Source organism: Salvia splendens, chromosome 21 (genome assembly GCF_004379255.2).
Source record: "Salvia splendens isolate huo1 chromosome 21, SspV2, whole genome shotgun sequence".
NCBI classification, from domain to species: Eukaryota; Viridiplantae; Streptophyta; class Magnoliopsida; order Lamiales; family Lamiaceae; genus Salvia; species Salvia splendens.
The window spans coordinates 2935753-2955731 of record NC_056052.1 but is presented as its reverse complement, the minus strand read 5'-3'; the positions used below and the strand labels follow the sequence as shown (position 1 = coordinate 2955731).

Genomic DNA, 19979 nt, shown 5'->3' with positions numbered 1-19979 from the left:
TAGTAGTTTAATCAATAAAGAGTTTTCCAGTTTCTCTCCAAGATTATCATCTTCAATACTCAAAGTGTGAGTGTGTGTGTTTCTGCATTGTGTGATCTCATACAACAGTGAGTGTGTGTGTGATCTTCTTGAGTGTGTGAAAGCCTTGTGTGTCTAAATCACAACACAAATAAATAAGCAAAAGATGACAAATATGCATACATCTAGAGATGCATTGTTAAACCAGAATCATCGGGTCAGCTCGGAACCGGAACGATAGTTCTGATTTTTGAACCGTCACGGGCTGAATCCGTATCGGTTCTACCAGACCAGTTTCAGTTCTAGAATTTCTGGAACTATAACGGACAGTTAACTGCAGGTATTCGATGAATACCGGATCACCATTCCTTATCCTTTACCAGGCCGGTCACGGTTCCGACTTTTTTGGAACCAAAACCGACGGTTTTGATTGGTTCTTGAACCGGAAACATCCCTATATATATATATATATATACATCGAGCATGAACACGACAAGCAGCTTCAGCCCATCGTAAATTTACTATTTTGGCAAAATTGAGAGTATCGGCCAAAAAGAAAAAATCAAAAAGTAAACATCCAAATATGATCAAGTAAGTGATGCTAACTGCCACAGCCACAGCCACCATATTCAGTTATCAAGAAAGCTAAAGATGAAAACTCAGAAAAGAAAAGAGTAGTTATCTATAGCTACAAAAGGAACAGCAACAAGCACAACAAAACAAAACCGAAGACTTTAGCTGCTCAATTATATGCAAAAGAATTGGAGTTTAATATTACCGTATTGAGTTACAGTTGAGTACAATGAGGCTGCCTATATACACCGTCTAATCACTAGTTCATGGGGAGGTCCTACTGAACTATGTGCTGCTCCTAATCTTATCACCATTACAGATGATCACCAAAAATGTACATGCCTGCAAAACACCAAAATCAAACCTTGTTATTCAAACATATAGCGAAGGACACTGAATTTCATGATTCGATTTACAGCTCTTAATATTGTTTTTGATGTGTTATGAGCTCTCTCCTTCTCTCTCAATTCGTTATGCTGATTGACAAATACAGGATTTTATTTTCTTCCTATAGATAACCAGGCTAGTTTTTTCAGTGCATGCATCTTTGTTTAGAAAAGAGAAACCCGAGAGAGAGAGAGAGTATAAAGCATACATTACTCTTGTTTATCATGCTGATCGCTCCTCCTGGAGGGCTCGGAGCTAGAGTCCAAGCCTAAACACTTGAGAACTGCACGTTTTGCTACGTCAAAATAGTTGCAAGGGTGGTTAGGATCTCTGAAGATTCTGAGAAACGAAGAATCCTTAGAAGAAGACTCCTCCCCATTTTGGACTTCTCTCGTAAATTCTGCAATGCTTGCTCTATCCCTTGTAGTCCTCTGAACTTCTGCCTGAAACGTCCACGGTCCAAAAACTTATCACGACAGCAAAACATTACCATAAGTTCGACTCCTATATATCTTCTTATCAATATAGCAACAACATAACGTACACAGATAACAGAGCTGATGCCTTATAAGGTCGTTTATATATTATCCATGGTTTTGGGATTGAACTTGGGAAGAGTGTTCTTATTTTCAACTCATTCAAATGAAGACATGAGAAGAGGGAAGGTCTCGAAATCACTAATATTCCAATTCTGCAGGTTCCGAATCAACAATATCTATGTTAAACAGTTAAGTAAACTCAAATATAGTTACAATGAATCTGGATATTAAAACCCAAACAGACTAGGCCAAGAAGAAAGACCACCACATGACAACCTCTAAGCCCCTGTTCGGATGGCATGATTCAATCAAAGATGGAATGTAGTGTGTTGTTCGGTTGTCCATTTCTATGCCATCAAGGCCTGCAACATATAGTCTAGGCCCGACAAGGCTCGCATCCACAGTAGACTGACTAGCTTTAATCCTAGACAATTCATCTCACCCTCTACCCTCCGATTATTTTGTCTGCCTCCTTTTACCACCACCACCGCCCTCCCCTCTTCTATTTTCCTTCCCTTTCTCTCTCTACCAACACCTCTCCTTCTGTATACAGTTATATCACAGAAAAACAAACATTAAATAAATAAGTTTAAATTATGATTAATAAAAAAATCAATTATTTTATGTTTCTACTAAAAATGAGATAAATGTATTAATTTATTCTTATTATAGTCTTATCTACATCTTAAACATAATCCAACATAAAATGCAATACAAATTTAATCTTAGACAAAGCCCATCTTTGTCTATCCTAGATTACATCTCATGATTATTTAATCTAATGAACCAAACAGCCACTAAATGAATATACAAAATTACTTCACAAAAGATTATTTATGGCCGTAGATTTCCACTTTATGTAAATCTGACTATCTCGGTATGGTGGCAAACATCTTATTCTCGAAAAATAAGCATCTAAGATGCTTTCCACTTACATAGATACGTCAGCTTCACCAACTACAGAACAAGAAATACTGGCATGATCACATCAGCAATGTTTATGTACCAGAAACTTAAATTCTTTCTCATTACCGAATCCTAAAATAAGTATAAGAGCGCCTAATGTCAGTATTAGAACATGCAAAGATATAAACTCCCGACTTTTCCTCTCAATCTTTCGTATTTTTCGGACTTGGAACACAAAGATGGGATATGATCTTCCCAATTTCCACTCCCTGAAACCATAGCTTTCGCCACACCGGCCCTCCATCTGAAACTTTGTAGAAGTAGTAAAATGGCCGTCATATTTTATCACTCTTACCCCAGACCCTAACAAATTCTTAAATGTCGATACATTGATTCGATTCTACTAAACACTGAAGCTGCATTTCTAAGGTAAAGAAAAGGGATTAACTAAGTCTAGAATAATATTGCCTACTAAACGAATGCGAGGAAGAAATTTACTAAACAATCGCTCAATCAAAAGCAACTACTGTAAATGCCATCAATCATCAACTTAAAGGAAATTCAAATGAAGCAAAATGACAACATTTTAGGTTTCATTTGCTTATGGAACTTCAATCACCTATCTAATTCATGCCGAATCACAATTTGATCAGCCATTCATTTCATTCCAAGCCCTAAATCAAAACAGAGATTCAAACCAACTCAAGGATAAAAACATCTCTGCAGTAATTCTCAATTCACCCAATTCTCAATTAAAGATTATAATCTTCACCTAAGAAAGAGCAACTTAAGAAGAGCAGGAATTCGATTAACCACCTTATCTCTCCTACGGGATGAACTAGGATTATTGAGATGAGGCGGTGGTGCGGCGGCGGCGGAGGCCGGCGAAGCGGTTGAGGAAGTGGAAGGTTCAAAAGTAAATGCGCTGAAGCCAAAGAAGAGGAGAATGATGAGAAGAAACATCACTACAAGTTGGATCCAAATTAGCCACGCAACTTTGTAGCCTTCTATGATAAATTCTTCCCCCAAATCCGACATTTCTTGCTTGTCAAATTAACACTGGTATCTTTTTATGCAATTAGGCACACAGTCAACTTGATAGAGGGGGAAACAGAAATAGGAGAGATAAAGGTAGAGAGAGGTGGAGGGCATAGAAGCGGTGAGGTGAAGAAGAAAGTTGAGAGAAGATTTGCAGCAGAGCAGTTCGCTTAATCGGTGGAAAAAACCTCTCAAATATATCTGTAATTTTCAAATGTAAAATTAATTGATTAAATCAGAAAATTCCATAATTTAAAACCTAATTAATTATTCAATTAAAAAACCTATATTGGGATTAATCCCTATTGTTGTTGCCATTGCAATTCATTGTCTTTTATCTATGGTAGACTTGTTTTCGTGTATCGTTTGGCGTACAAAGCCCACAACGTTGTCTTGTATGCCACTCTAATTCTTCCGATGAGGACGTCGTGCTGTCACCCACTAGCGACTTGTTAAGGGACGTCTTCCCTCAACAAGTAAAGAGAGCACAAGAAACATAATCCGTTGATTAATCTGGCGCAACAATGCACAACAAGAGAGCAGCAATAGTTGATTAGGGTTTCACAATGCACAACAAGTCGGCGAAAATATAGATTTCATTAATTGTTTGATAAAATGATATAATTTCTCCTATTTATAATACTATCATAACTTATTGAATAAGAAACGAATATCTAAATTTAAATTGGAAAGATATGGTGAATCAAATAAGCAACTAAATAATTAGGATATGCTATGATATAAGATAGTATCACGACTCCACTTGTGTTCACTTAGAACGGGCTCGCCCTCCCCGCTTGTGTTGTATTGGCCAAAGAGGTGTTCTTCGTTTCTTTGCTCCACCCTAACCTCCATTACCCGACCATTTTTTTTATAGACGTGCACTTTTCCCCGTTGATACGTGCTTGAAAGGCTTATGGTTACCTTTCTATACTAGTAGATGTTTCACACTTTCCTTAGAATATTAGCTCCACTTCATCCATTCATCTATTTCAACCCGAATGCAATGTAGAGGAAAAATATTAATTTTCTTTTCAAAGTTCAGAATAAAAAGCATCCTAAAATAAGTGTAACAATAACATTTATTTCAACTTTATTAATATTTATTATTCTATAATTAGGATACATTTTATATTTAATCTTCCACCCCATTCACATTCTACTAACACCTAAATTCCTCTGAAACCACATTAATTGGCGGATCCTCTCATTGAATTTGATGGGGGATCCTCCACCACCTCCGCCGCCTCCGCCGGTGACCCTGGCCCAGGCCGCCACCTCCCGGAAGAAACACATTCACAAGCCCAAAGTGATCCGCGCCGTCCGCAACGTCTTCCGATCGCTCCCCATCATAACTCCCGTCGTCAAGATCCCAGGCGCCCGCCTCTCCGTTGACGTGGGCAAGCACGGGGGCGGGGCCCACGTGACGGGCACGCTCTTCGGGTACCGGAAAGGGCACGTGACCCTGGCCGTGCAGACCAACCCGAGCACGGTGCCGATGCTCGTGGTCGAGCTGGCCATGCAGACCCAGGCCCTGCACAAGGAGCTGAGCCACGGGATGCTGCGGATCGCGCTCGAGTGCGACAAGAGGGGGAAGGAGAAGAGGATCAATCTGCTCGACGAGCCGCGGTGGACCATGTACGCTAATGGGGTCAACAACGGGTATATCGTCTTGAACTTTTTTTAACGTGAAATTTGATCAAATTCTGGTCAATCTGATCATTTTGAATATAAAATATTAAATTATGAACGTTTTAGTTTTTCAAAACCTTATATGAGTCAAAGTGATTTAAATGACTATTATCCGTATATTTATTGGTTTATTTATTGGTGCATGTAGTGGTGGCGTGAGAAGGGAGGCAACCGAGGAGGATTTACACGTGATGGAGTTGCTAAAAGGGATGTCGATGGGGGCAGGGGTGCTACCGCCGCGGACGGAGGCAGAAGGCAGCGACGGGGAGATGTCGTTCATGCGGTGGCAATTTGATAGAGTGGTGGGATCCAAAGATTTCGAGACTTTGTACATGTTGAGTCCCGATGGTGTCGGAGATAACGAACTCGACTTGAGTATTTTCTTCATTAGATCATGAATTAATAATCTATTTTGCTTCACATCGGAGCAAAATATATTACTATGACATTTTCTGTACTTTTATTTCCTTAATTTAGGTTTACGATGATAAGAATTTTGTTCTTCATCATTTTTAGGCAATGAAGAGATGAACTGTTTTGCTATTATAATCTTTTTTGCCGGATGTATAGATACTTTCTTATGGTCTTTCACAATAAAGCTTTAATTCAACATATTTTCACTTGATCATGAGGTGTGTCATTCAAGTTAATTAATAGAGTAGTATCATTTTTTTAAATTATTTTAACTCCTATTTTAATTATTAGGGTTTACTTATGTGTCGATTTTTTACTTTTGAGAGATGGGACATTGTATAGGTGTTGTGTTGTGTTGTTTCGTTGTATGAATTGTTATCGTATTGTATTGTTATTGTATTATGTCCTCACGAATTATTTCAAATATGTATAATTATGTTTTTCCTATTGTATCAATCCTATAAATATCCAAGACACACAAATTATGACAACTTGTTTGAGTTGTCCTAAACTAATTAATTAAAGTCATGAAATAAACAATCATGACAATTATTTGATAACAACTTATTTATCAATCCTATAAATTATGACACTCTAATAATGTGGCAGTTGGGTTGGGCCTCTGCCCATGTTCCTATGCCCACATTCCGTGCTTTTATGTATTTTGTGTGTGTATTTTATGTATGGAGTTTTTATAACTTAACCTAATTAATTTAATAAAAACTTTACCTATAAAAAAAATAGTGTTCTTATGAGAGAGTGGAACATGCGAATCGATTGAATATAAAGAGAAACGAGCCTATAGTTTGATATAGGGAAATCGGAAGCTTTATTGCAAAAATTTCATACATATACATATTTTTTTATTTGCATAGTTCATTTAAATAAAACTATTATACCAGTCTGTTGCATCTGCCGTATACCAACCCTTTTCTTCTAAGCAACAAAAGCAGACAAAAACAAAAGCATGATTAGAATTTTGGATCTCATAGAATATTTTTATTTTTTCTACTATTTACTTGTTAAATTATACTCCTACTATAATAATTAATATTATTATTACATCTGTAAATTGTTTTATGAATTAAATATATTTCATAAACTGATATTTGGTCATGTATGTACAGCTATTTTTTCAAGAAAAATGTTTATATAAATACCATGTTCTGTAATAGAGAAATAAAATCATTCAACAAATTGCAAGAAAACATCTCTCTCTCCCTCTCTCTCATCGGAAAGTGGAAATGGTTAAGATTGTGGAAAACATGAAGAAAGGTTTATTTAATCTTGTTGACATAGTATCTTGTGGAAGCAAAGGAGGTAACAGCATTTTCCTTTAAAATATTCTAGTGTCAAATTCTTTTCTATAATTTTCATAACCTATTTTTCAGCTAAAGAAAAACATGGAGAGGAGCCAAAGCTTAACGTTGAGGTATCAATTCTTCTTTAACATCCCAACTTAATGTTTAAAAACATGCTCACATTATCTTTCTAGAAATTTATTTGATTAAATTTTCTTTCCAAAGAGATTTTACAATAGATTAATAGTTGTTCCTATTATTTTTTAATTCTCAGACAAAATTACAAGAGACAACAGCAAGAGATCCAGCAGAATCAGATAAACCTGGTGGTCCTTCTACTGAATCAACTTAGAAGTTGATAATTTTGAAAGAACAAAAAAAGTTACCCCATTCACCACTTCCTCAATTTGTTGTTATTTCACTTTAATGTTTATTTGAGTTATTTTAAATATCTGTATTACTGTAATATTTCGAGATTTGCAGTGTATTGTTTGTCATCGTTTTGAACGTGCTCAAGCTTCAATTTTAGAAGATTTCCTATATATTTGAAGCATTTTTACTCATAGAATTATAGTAGTAGTAAGTTAAATGCTTTGCATTGCCTCGCTTGTAGTTGTTCGATTTTTTGTGAACAACATGCTTATATCAAACAACATATTCAGAATTTTCATATGATCAATAACACCATGCTCGAATTTGGGCCCGCCTGACCTGCGTAGCTGACAACTCGGAAATCTTACAAGAATTTTGTAAATGAATTTAAAAAATAGCTCCCCTAATGATAATATTTTGGGTAATTTTTTAAATAATAAAATAGATACATAATTTATTAAATTTAAAAGAAATTTAAAAAATCGGGTAATTCAGATAATTTGGGTATACCCGATCGGATATCGGATTACCCGATACCCAATAATCCAAAAATCCTATACTCGAACCCGATCCCGAAGCCCGAAAAATTGGGTATTGGGTATCCAATTACCCGATATTTCAGGTTCGGATATCGGGTATCCAATTCCCGATATCCATTTTGACAGCACTAGAAATGAAGTTTGATATTCATTTTTTAGTTCTAAGGTTTAATCATATTTTTTACATATTTCAATTGATGGCTCATGGTGAATATTGATTATTTTTGTTTAGGTGAAAATCGAAATAACTGAAATTCATATTCAGTTACTCCGATTCAATTTCAATTCTAATTTAGTTAGGTTTGGCTTCAATTTTGATTAACTCGATTCAAATTTCGTTTAACTAAAAATAACTGAAAAATTGAATTATCACCCAAAAGCGTGTCAATTGAATAATTAGAAAGAATGTTTTAATTTTAAAGTACGATAGATCACCGTGTGGACGATGATATATACACTAAATAAAACGTGTGGGAATAATAATAATAATTATTATTATTTTATTATTTTAAAGGACAACCATATATGTTCATTCACGTGCACCAATACAGGATCCTTAACAACTTGCAATTTGGAGATACCCTTCAACAATTATTTTATTTGTTACCACATCCTACCGGTATCAAAACTATTGCTGTTGGATGGTGAATTTTAATTTAAAATTATTAAAGTAATACAGAGACAAAAATGATTAGATATTTGTTAATGGATGACAAGATCTAATCTGTTACAGAGAATTTTTTTACAATAAAATGAAAAGTAAATAAACTACTAATAGGAAAATATATAAAAAAAATTTAAAAATGAAAAGTATATAAAAATAAAAGAGAAAATAATGTAGAAAAGAGAAAAAAATAAGAAAAAGAAATATAAAAATATTAATTTTTGTAAAAAATGTACTATCAATTTAATTGAGTCAATCTAAAAAGAATATAAATAACTTGAGATGAGACGAAGGAAGTACAAAATAACATCTACATTACCCATTATTAATATAAATATTGAATGGTAGTTGTGAAATAATTAAATTTAGTATCTAAACAATGGAAATATTGAATGGTAGGTGTGAAATAATATAATCGAATTGATAATATTATTGACAGCTAAATGCTTTTAAAGTGACAACCCTATAGTTTTCACCAATCTAATTCGAATCTCGACTATAATTGTTTTATCGTGCACGAATAACATGGACAAAATTTATTAAAAAAGGATATTCATTATATATTGTTAAATATGAACAATACCGACCCCATACAATCTGGTCTTTCATTGCTTCAATTATTTAATATGGGTGGTCATCAATTGAAATTTTTTAGTCTAATTGAAAATTGAGATGCATTATCAGCCATTCATTTTTATTAAATGAGTGGTCTAGAATTTGCTACATGGAAACATCATTAGATTAATTAATTATGAATGAGCAAAATGGTAATTTCAATCATTTTATTCAATAAATATTTTTTAATTTTAATTTTTTAAAATTTTATTTTTTGTCAACTACATATACAATTCATGTCAACTACACACATATAATGTCAACTACATATACAATTCATGTTAACTATACACATATAATGTCAACTATAAATTGTTGACATTTGATGTGTAGGCTATTGACATTTGATGTGCAGACTATTGACGATAATACCCCCGAGTTGACATAATCTACTTGCAGTTGATATTTCGAAAATGTTGTGGATGAGTGGCTCAAAATGCATCGCAATTCTCGATTAAGCTAAAAAATCTCAACCTAACATGACCCTATTTAATATAGTGTATATTAAATTAGTATATTTATTTAATCACCCTCGTTGAACCATACACGATCGTGAAATATAAGTTTGACCCCAATACTTATTGTGCCGTGCATGATTATCAAAGTCTTTTAAAAATACTAGTTTTCCATAATAATAAGGAATATTGACGTCAAATATTACAAAACTTTCCAAAAAAGAAAATTTTCATAAAAAAATCAACGTCTATTTAAATTACGAAACTTTCCAAAAAAGAAATTTTTTATAAAAAATTCAACATCTATTTAAATTCATAATATTATATTCACGTTTAATATTAATATAAAAAATAAATTTTAAAAAAATTTCATGATACCAAACGTCAATATCCCTAATAATATTGTTTGATTATCAAATTATACTGTCTTTTCACGCAAAAGGCACTTATATCAATAAAGATCCGTAAGATTATTTTTCCATAAAAAATAGTATCATTTGTGACCGGCATAAATTTTAATGAGAAATTGGTAAAGTACGAGAAAAAGTTTTTATTTTTGAAATAAGACTATTTTTTGTGGACACCCTAAAATGACAAAATGAGATTATTTTTTATGGACGAATGGAGTGTTATATAAAGGTAAGATACTCGCTACAGTAACTTTTTTGCATTTATATTTCTTCATCTTTCTTAAAAATCTTATCAAATCAAAATGGAACATATATTGCTGATTGAATGGAGTATATATATTATGTGGATCTGCATGCAATATAATGTAGTACTACTATTTACTAACTTCGTTTGGATTAGATGTCTCACTTTGGCTCGACACATATATGTTTAAAATGTAAAAATAGATAGAAAAAAAAGTATCCATTAGATGCGTATGTATTGACATAATTCATTAGCAAATTTGCACAAAGATTGTCATAATTCAACATCAAGGTACCGTAAGTTTCAACTAGTCAAAATAGTCCCTAAGTAATAAAAAAAAATGTAAAACTCTATTAACAAATAAAGCAAGACATTATGCGAATATGAAAGCAATAATCAATATGCAATGGAAACATACGCGAGGGCAATAAATTGACTAATAAAAAGTGTTGCAAAAGAAGAAATTAAACAATTTAGTTCAAAGAAGTTTCTTCAAAAGTCGTTTAAACTTTAAACTACTCCTAAATAGATGGACGTCATAAAAGTAATTCCCCTCCAAATTATACTTAATCTACACATTACACACGTACAAACTTGTAATGTCAAAATAGTTTAAAAACTAATTTGATTGACAAGGTCAATCCTACAAAGAAATTGATTATTATCGGCTAGTTTTGTCAATCTTGGAAATACTAGAGAAATTATTTATTCTGGCATGACGTTTTGACCCAATTTCAAACTTGAGAGTTGGGTTTTCAACGAGGACGGTGAATCAATGAGGAGTAAGATTTTAGATTTTTTTGTCACGTGCTATATATAATTTCACTTAAAAATGGGGTTTAAGAGATACTAAAAGATGTAAAATAAATCCAACTAGTGAATAAAAATAATCAACAAATTCAATGAATTTGTTAAAAAAAATAATTTAAAATTATATCTTTATGCCACCACGTCCCACGTATATATGTTGTAGAGTGACATTAGAAAAAAGGGAAAAAGTAAAGAAAAGAAAACCTGCATTCATCTCATGGTTCACGAGACTATGATAGCAATATTTAACAATATCTACTATATATAAATAAATAAATTCCAAGAAGTGTTGCTAGATTTTGTTGCATAGATTTTGTTGCATATATAATGCCATCTTCTTCTCCTCAGAAATCACAGAATTAATTCATTAGTCTCTCTCTCTTCTCTCTCATAGTGTAAGAAAAGGAAAATGGGTAGCATTATAGAAAGCATGAAGAGAGCCTTTGGTTATCTTGTTGACATTTGTATCTGGTGGAAGCAAAAGCGGTAACAATATTTTCCTTTCATTTTACTTTGAATAAATCTATGCATCCATATAAAAGATAGTATTTCATCAGGGTACGTTATATTCCTAACTCATTAAGTTGCTAACGCAGTGTATTAAAAATGTCAACATGATGACATTAAAATGTCAACACAGTATATTGAAATGTCAACAAAATCACATGTTGACATTTTTAATACACTGTGTTGATAAACTCGTGGTTTGACAAGTATTTTGGATGTTTAACGTGAACATTTCAGTGTTTATGTAGCATACTACTTGAGTTTACATCCATTATCCAATACATAAGTGTTTTGACGAGTTTGTCGAGTGTTTGGAGCTAAAACAGGTGAAAATGACTTGAAAACAAGCTTGAAGGAAGAATCGCCTGACCGGGCGCGCTTCAATGCGCGACCTTCGTATAATAGCCATAACTCTCTCATCCGGACTCCGATGGGGGCGTGCAAGATACTCACGCGAAGCCCTTTCGAAGACGAAGACAATGCTTTTGGAGGATTCCAGAGAAAACGCCCGACCGGGCGATTTTTAAGGGGAAAACGCCTGACTGGGCGTTTTGGTCGCGACTCCAGAAAGTTCGCCCGACCGGGCGTTTTGGCGACTTAAAATCGCCCGACCGGGCGATGTGTTCTGCGAGATTGAATATTTCCGCCCCGGGTATAAAAGGAGACCTAGGTTTTCGACCTCGAGAGACTAGACACGCCCCATAGCAGCTTTTGAAGGTTTGGAGAGTGGAATTGAGAGGAAAGGCGTCCCAATCCTCAACAAGATTGAAGACGAAGACGAATTTCCGTTCAATCCACCCTTGGGAGTATTTTCATTGGTTTTCATGTTTTATTCAATGACTATGGTTTATTCTTATGTTTTTGAGTTGAATATGAGTAGCTAAATCGTTTGTAGAGTTTTGGTGAAGACTACAATGAATACTTGTGATTGATTCAATAGCTTTTGATTACCTATGTTCTTGTGATTATTTTGTTTCATTCTTGTGCCTTTCAATTCAATTGCCTAGCTACCAATTGGATATATTGACCTAGTTTTGAGTAATCGAGAGATACCTAATTAGGATTGATAAAAGAATGAACAACGCCTAGATAATTTGCATTCGAGAGAAGGAATTCTAGAGTGAGGACTTGAATCTTTTGAGTATAGGAGTTAATAGTGAAGTATAGAAGGAGACTTCAATAATAGTTAATCAACGGGTTGAGTGCACTCGAGAGGGGGCTTAGCCTAGAATAGCGATTGTCCTTCTAATCCTAGAGACTTCAACGGGTAATCAAAGTTGTTGAGTTGTTTACATTGTGGGTATTGTAGTCGGATCCAAAGCTCTACCTCGTTCTCTTATTTGAAACCTATCCTTTGTTGCGTGCTTTTAACTTGTTTATGTTTAATTATTTTTCCAAGAATCAACCAAACCTTTGAATCGTCTAGATAGTAGTTAAAATCGGTCCGTGGTACTTGAGTTTATACATTTTGTCTCTGTGGGATACGATACTCTTGCTTGCTTTGTGCTACACTAGCCCCGTACACTTGCGGGATTTTCTTGTGTTAAAATAAGTTGAGTCAAGTTTTTGGCGCCGTTGCCGGGGACAATTTGTGTTAATTTAGCTCAATATCGTGGTAAAGATAGAGATTACTAGTTTAGACTTTATTGCTTTAATTTTTATTTTATTTTTGAGCTCTCACATTGAGTTTTCTTGTTTCAGGTTGTATGCACACATGCTCTAGGGGTCTACCTTTAGAGCCTATCGATCTTGAGATCGAAGCATCCAACAGAAGGAGAAACGCTTTGAGAAGGCTAAATCAAAGGATCCGAGTCTCTTCTCCGGTCCATAGACGATCACCTTCACCGGTTCAAGAATCACAGTCACCCACTCCGTCACCAGTTCACTCCCCTATTCAGTTTGAGCCACATTCTCATATTCTGATGGAGAACGGAGACGAGAATAATGTTCCATCACCGCCTCCTCCAACGAATGCTCAACTTCAACAACAGCTCGAAGACTTGCAGAGGCAGTTAAATCAAAGGCAGAATGTGGTACCTGTTCAAAACATGTATGCCTATCATGGGGTGGCAAACCCAACTGTTGGCAACAATGTCAATGCCAACACATTTGAACTCAGAAGAGGACTACTTCATATGGCTGAGAACAATGCTTTCAGAGGCCGACCCACCGAGGATCCTAACAAGCATCTCACTAAATTCATCCAGATCTGCAACACGGCGAAGATAAATGGAGTCACAGATGAGCAGATCAGATTACGGGTGTTCCCTTTTTCTCTGGAGGATGATGCCAAGGATTGGCTGGACAGTATGGAGCCCAACTCCATTCGCACGTGGGAGGCCATGGTTGAGAAGTTCTTAGAAAAATACTACCCACCGAGTGAGGCATTGAAAAGGCAGTCAGAAATCATTTCGTTTGAGATGACTCCCCAAGAGAGTATCCGAGGAGCTTGGGAAAGATTCAAGGGGCTGATGAAGAGGTGCCCCAATCATGGGCTGAATCCAACGCATCAAGTCCTAGCATTCTATAGGGGGTGTCTGCCTGAAGCAAAACGCGAACTGAACTTGAGCGCAGGGGGGGTCATTGCTAAAGAAGGGAGAAGCAGAGGCCATGGAGGTGATTGAGAGAGTGACCTCTAATGATGAAGGCTGGAACAACTAGAGGAGCAACATACACAGGGTAGCCTCTGCCGCAGAGAGCAGCCATATGGACAACATGTATAAACAGATGAAGCTCCTCCACAAGAAGATAGATCTCATGGGGATGGGACCAGCTGTGCAGGAGCGGCAAGAGGGTGTAGAGGATGTTAACTACATACACCAAGGGGGCAACAACTACTATAACAACTCCCGCCCCACTCTAGTGGGTGGGGGTTACAATCATTTTGGGGACAAGGCGCATCCTAATCTGTCGTATGGGAACCCCAACAATTCCCTCCAGCCACCATCGGGGTTCACAGTTTCCCAAGGGATGATCACTGAGCCGCAGAAGAAAAGTACAGAAGATATACTGAGTGCATTCATGTTACAGTCACACAAGAACATGGAGCATACCAATCAAAGGCTGGAGAAGGTTGAGAATGATGTCCACAGCATGACAGTACATATGAAGGGCATAGAGACGCAGATGAGTCAGATTGCTCAAGCTGTGAGCAGTCAGCATAAGCCAGGGCAGTTTCCAGGACAACCAAATGTGAACCCAAGGATTGCAAGGCAATCTACTTAAGGAGTGGGACAAGCAATGAGAATCCTCTTATGCCCGAAATGGAAGCTAAGGAAGTACCCGACGAGAAAGAAGAAGAGGAGATTGAGGTGGAATCGCCTCTTATACAATCTGAGGTTCAACCCGAGGCAATTGTTTCCCACACGCCGAAAGAGGTTAAAATTCCTTTTCCTCAAGTGGTGCAAAAGAAGAAGTTGGATGAGAAGCTTGTTAAGTTCCTTGAGATTTTCAAGAGAGTGCACCTCAATATTCCTCTTATTGAGGCTCTCCAACAAATGCCCGGCTACCTCAAGTTTTTGAAAGAGATTGTGTCCAAGAAGAAGAGGTTGGTTGATTATGAAACCGTAAACTTGACCGAGAATTGTAGTGCAATCATCCAAGAAAAGATGCCGGCAAAGATGAAAGATCCGGGGAGCTTTAACATTTCTTGTGAGATCGGGAATGATAGGCAAACTAAGGCCTTGTGTGACTTAGGGGCAAGCATAAATCTCATGCCTTTAAGCTTCTTCCGAAAGTTGAAATTTGGTGTCTTGAAGCCAACTACATTTACCCTTCAAATGACGGATAAATCCATCAAATACCCGAATGGACTCCTTGAGAATGTATTAGTAAGGGTAAATGATTTTATCTTCCCCGTGGATTTTGTTGTTTTGGACATGAAGGAGGATCCAAATGTCCCTCTCATCTTTGGAAGACCATTCCTAGCAACTGGAAAAGCTCTAATTGACGTCACTAAGGGAGAACTCACCCTTAGGCATGGAAACAAGACGGTCATTCTCTCCTTGTTGGACAACATGAAACGTCATGAAGTGGAAGAGTCCAAGAGAGTGAAAGAGGTGCCCTTAAAAGTTGAAGAGTGCAATATGATACAAGCGGCACATGTGAGGGCTAGGGATGATGAGGTTGAGAATCCTTTGGAGGAAATATTTATGCCTGAATGGATGTTTAAAGATGAACATGGATTGGGGGGTAAAAAGATGAAGGTTGCCAAAGTGGAAATTGGAATACCTAAAGAAGGTGTTGTTGGGGCCGATGTGAAGCCCACTTGGTGGAAGAAGCGTCTACACAAGCTCTACTTGGCCGCTAAAGTGAAGAAGGGTCCCGATGACATTATCCGAGTGAGATTGGATCATTAAGTGAAAGCTTGAAATCCGTCGGGCAAACGACGTTAAACAGTTGCGCTATGGGGGAGGCAACCCCTAGTAGGTAAATTTTTGATTTTTGTGTGTTTTGGTGTGTTTTTGTTTTGTTCTCGTTTTGGTGTGTTTTTGTGTTTTCTTTGTGTTTTGAGTGGAACAGGGAAATAGGCTTTGATGGGTGAAAAACGACATCAATGCTCGTGGCCAGTGGCGCCTCTTCCTCGGCAGTGAAGGTACATGAGAGATCCACTATCTTTCAAACTTATCCCAGCTTTGCTTGGAATAAGTTTGGGGGGGTGTCTAGTGGATTCCTTCTTTTACCCCTCTCTCTCTCTTTATTTGATGGTACCGTAATTGATTTGTTAATTAGTGAAGTTTTCCTTGTGTGCGCTTTGTTAGTTTGTGTTGTTTCTTTTTGTATACTCCCTTGGGTGAAATTGAATGGGAAGTTGGAGACATTTGGAGATGAATTAAGTAGGTTTGTTGGATGAATTGCCTATGATGAGAACTTGCGTAAAATGTTTGTGAAAACTTGTTGATTTAGCTAAGTAACTCGTATTTCCTTCTTGTGATTTGCCTAGAGTGAATTGCTCGTTGCTTTGTCATTTGCCGAAAAATACCATGTGAGAATTGAGCCAATATCTTTTTCCAAAAATGTGTGATTTTTCATCAACTATGTTATATGTTTCTAGAACTTGCTCGCGGTCTTCTTGAGTCTACATAGTAATTATAGGAATAGGAGAGGACGTTAGGCCATCCTTCTTAGCTACTTTTGATATCCAAATTTATGACCTTATTCATAATATTTTTCCCTAGCTAGCCAATTTGAGCCTTTAAAGCTTTTTTCTTTGGAAGCTAAATAAAAGGGAATATCCATACACTCTTGGTGAATTTTAGTTTATATTTTGTGAAAAGAGTTGGAGAGATAAGGTAGAAAGAAAAGTAGCACTTTTACTTGTGAAAAGTGCATAGACATCTTTGTTTGAATGAAAGAGTTGGTTGGGCATAAGAAAAAAAGGAAATGATGCACAAAAAAAAAGATCTTGAAAAGAAAAAAAAATTAAAGGAATTGGGAAGTGAGAAGAAATCTTGACAAAGTCTAGAATTTACTGAGATTCGAATGGTTGGTGGGGTACTAAGTTTGATGTAGTGAAATTGATCACTTTGCTATAATTGGGTTTAGTCACTTTTTAGCCAAATATTTCCTCACCTTACCAAAGAGCCTTACATTACAACCTCTAGTAAAGACCTTTCGGATCCTAAATCTGTAGTCACAACACAGTAGAGGAGAGTCTAGACTTCGAGCAAGCTTATGGTAAGCTATACATTTTTGATTGATTTGAGAGGTCCATTTTATACACATACACTTTGAGAGTGAGAGAAAGAAGAAAAAATTTTATCACACTATATACTTCCGGTGAGGGCAAATTGACAAAGTGGAATACGTGCTAGTAGCATGAAGCAATGTTCATTTTGGTGTACTAGTATGCGAAGTTATTGATGCATGATAATTCTGTTTTCTTTTACTGAGGCAGTGATGACAATCCAACATACTTACACGAGTTCGCATTCTATGTTTTCTACTTCTTATTTGAGGACAAATAAGTGTTTAAGTTTGGGGGAGTTGATAAACTCGTGGTTTGACAAGTATTTTGGATGTTTAACGTGAACATTTCAGTGTTTATGTAGCATACTACTTGAGTTTACATCCATTATCCACTACATAAGTGTTTTGACGAGTTTGTCGAGTGTTTGGAGCTAAAACAGGTGAAAATGACTTGAAAACAAGCTTGAAGGAAGAATCGCCTGACAGGGCGCACTTCAATGCGCGACCTTCGTATAATAGCCATAACTCTCTCATCCGGACTCCGATGGGGGCGTGCAAGATACTCACGCGAAGCCCTTTCGAAGACGAAGACAATGCTTTTGGAGGATTCCAGAGAAAACGCCCGACCGGGCATTTTTAAGGGGAAAACGCCCGACCGGGCGTTTTGGTCGCGACTCCAGAAAGTTCGCCCGACCGGGCGTTTTGGCGACTTAAAATCACCCGACCGGGCGATGTGTTCTGCGAGATTGAATATTTCCGCCTCGGGTATAAAAGGAGACCTAGGTTTTCGACCTCGAGAGACTAGACACGCCCCATAGCAGCTTTTGAAGGTTTGGAGAGTAGAATTGAGAGGAAAGGCGTCCCAATCCTCAACAAGATTGAAGACGAAGACGAATTTCCGTTCAATCCACCCTTGGGAGTATTTTCATTGGTTTTCATGTTTTATTCAATGACTATGGTTTATTCTTATGTTTTTGAGTTGAATATGAGTAGCTAAATCGTTTGTAGAGTTTTGGTGAAGACTACAATGAATACTTGTGATTGATTCAATAGCTTTTGATTACCTATGTTCTTGTGATTATTTTGTTTCATTCTTGTGCCTTTCAATTCAATTGCCTAGCTACCAATTGGATATATTGACCTAGTTTTGAGTAATCGAGAGATACCTAATTAGGATTGATAAAAGAATGAACAACGCCTAGATAATTTGCATTCGAGAGAATGAATTCTAGAGTGAGGACTTGAATCTTTTGAGTATAGGAGTTAATTGTGAAGTATAGAAGGAGACTTCAATATTAATAGTTAATCAACGGGTTGAGTGCACTCGAGAGGGGGCTTAGCCTAGAATATCGATTGTCCTTCTAATCCTAGAGACTTCAACGGGTAATCAAAGTTGTTGAGTTGTTTACATTGTGGGTATTGTAGTCGGATCCAAAGCTCTACCTCGTTCTCTTATTTGAAACCTATCCTTTGTTGCGTGCTTTTAACTTGTTTATGTTTAATTGTTTTTCCAAGAATCAACCAAACCTTTGAATCGTCTAGATAGTAGTTAAAATCGGTCCGTGGTACTTGAGTTTATACATTTTGTCTCTGTGGGATACGATACTCTTGCTTGCTTTGTGCTACACTAGCCCCGTACACTTGCGGGATTTTCTTGTGTTAAAATAAGTTGAGTGAGTCATGTATTAAAAAGTTAGCAGAGTTAGCAGAGTTAAAAAGCTAGCAATCGATAACAACTCAATTCATTAAATATACTAGTATGTATATAACAAAAATAACAATAAATTAATTGTCTTTTATTATGCTTAAATGCTCTCATTCTCATTTTTCTATTTTTTCGATTTATTGGTTTTTCAGCAACGGAAAGTAATGGAGAAAAGCCAGAGCTCAAAGTTGAGGTGCGATTCTTTTTCCTAATTCGATTAATTATATTTGGACCAATTAGTATAATATTTTTTTGAGGGGTGTCATTTTATTATATTGTTTCATTTATCAGATTATATTATTTTTTACGCCAAAAATCAATTGAATAAATTAATAAAGATTCGCAAGATTTATAAGATCACTTATTCAATTTATTTTGTGATTTACATGTTAAATTAGCTCAGACGACAACCTGAGACTAGAGATGCCCAAGGTTTTCGGCTCCGGCGGTTAACCGCAGAACCGTAACCGCCAGTTCCGAACCGGAACCGTGACTTTATTTTTTAACCGGAACCGCCATATTTTGAACCGCGGGCCGGTTCCGGTTCCAAATTTTACGAACCAAAACTGTGCCGGAAGCGCCGGTTTTGGACGATTCCAAACCGGAACCGTGAAAAACCGTCGAAAAACCGTGAAATCTAGCCGGAACCGTGAAAAACCGCCGAAAACCGGCGGTTCGGAATCGAGAAAAATCATAAAAAATTGCCGGAAAACCGGCGGTTCGGAACCGGAACCGGAACTGTCGGTTTTCGAACCGAAACCAGAACCGTGAAATAGCCTCACGGTTCGGTTCCGGTTCCACATTTCTCGAAACCAGAACCGCCGGTTTACGAACCGTGGGCATGTCTACCCGAGACACAACCACCGATGATAAACCCCCTCCTCCTCGCGTTGAATCAACTTAGAAATTTTTAAATAAATACATTATCCTATCAATAATGTTTTGGTTGTACTTTTATATATTTATATTTATCTCGCCATATTTTTATTTTATTTATTTTAGGTGTGTTTAATATGTAATAATTGCCGGATTAGGCATTTGTTATAATTATGTAATGAAATGTTTGAGCTTTAAAATTTTTATAAGTGTGTAATGAAAATGT

The 19979-nt window shown here is 36.4% G+C and overlaps 2 protein-coding genes and 2 long non-coding RNA genes across 4 annotated transcripts; 3 read left to right on the top strand and 1 right to left on the bottom strand.

Annotated features, from left to right (window-relative positions):
* Window positions 1–739: 739 nt before the first annotated feature.
* Window positions 740–3641, bottom strand: LOC121783465. The gene is made up of 3 exons (XR_006046578.1): window positions 3240–3641; window positions 1187–1421; window positions 740–933 (listed from the first exon to the last, which is right to left on the bottom strand). It is a non-coding gene; the product is annotated as an uncharacterized LOC121783465 (long non-coding RNA).
* A 1005-nt stretch (window positions 3642–4646) lies between these two features.
* LOC121784512 (protein MIZU-KUSSEI 1-like) lies at window positions 4647–5704 on the top strand. Its single transcript, XM_042182665.1, has 2 exons — window positions 4647–5123; window positions 5302–5704. The coding sequence occupies exons 1-2, from the start codon at window positions 4681–4683 to the stop codon at window positions 5549–5551; spliced, it is 693 nt and encodes a 230-aa protein (XP_042038599.1). The 5' UTR covers window positions 4647–4680; the 3' UTR covers window positions 5552–5704.
* A 1062-nt stretch (window positions 5705–6766) lies between these two features.
* LOC121784483 lies at window positions 6767–7534 on the top strand. Its single transcript, XR_006046711.1, has 3 exons — window positions 6767–6887; window positions 6959–6999; window positions 7143–7534. It is a non-coding gene; the product is annotated as an uncharacterized LOC121784483 (long non-coding RNA).
* A 7213-nt stretch (window positions 7535–14747) lies between these two features.
* LOC121785315 lies at window positions 14748–17809 on the top strand. The gene is made up of 2 exons (XM_042183700.1): window positions 14748–16078; window positions 17613–17809. Exon 1 carries the CDS (start codon window positions 14748–14750, stop codon window positions 15840–15842), a length of 1095 nt encoding a protein of 364 aa, XP_042039634.1. The 3' UTR covers window positions 15843–16078; window positions 17613–17809.
* Window positions 17810–19979: the final 2170 nt, after the last annotated feature.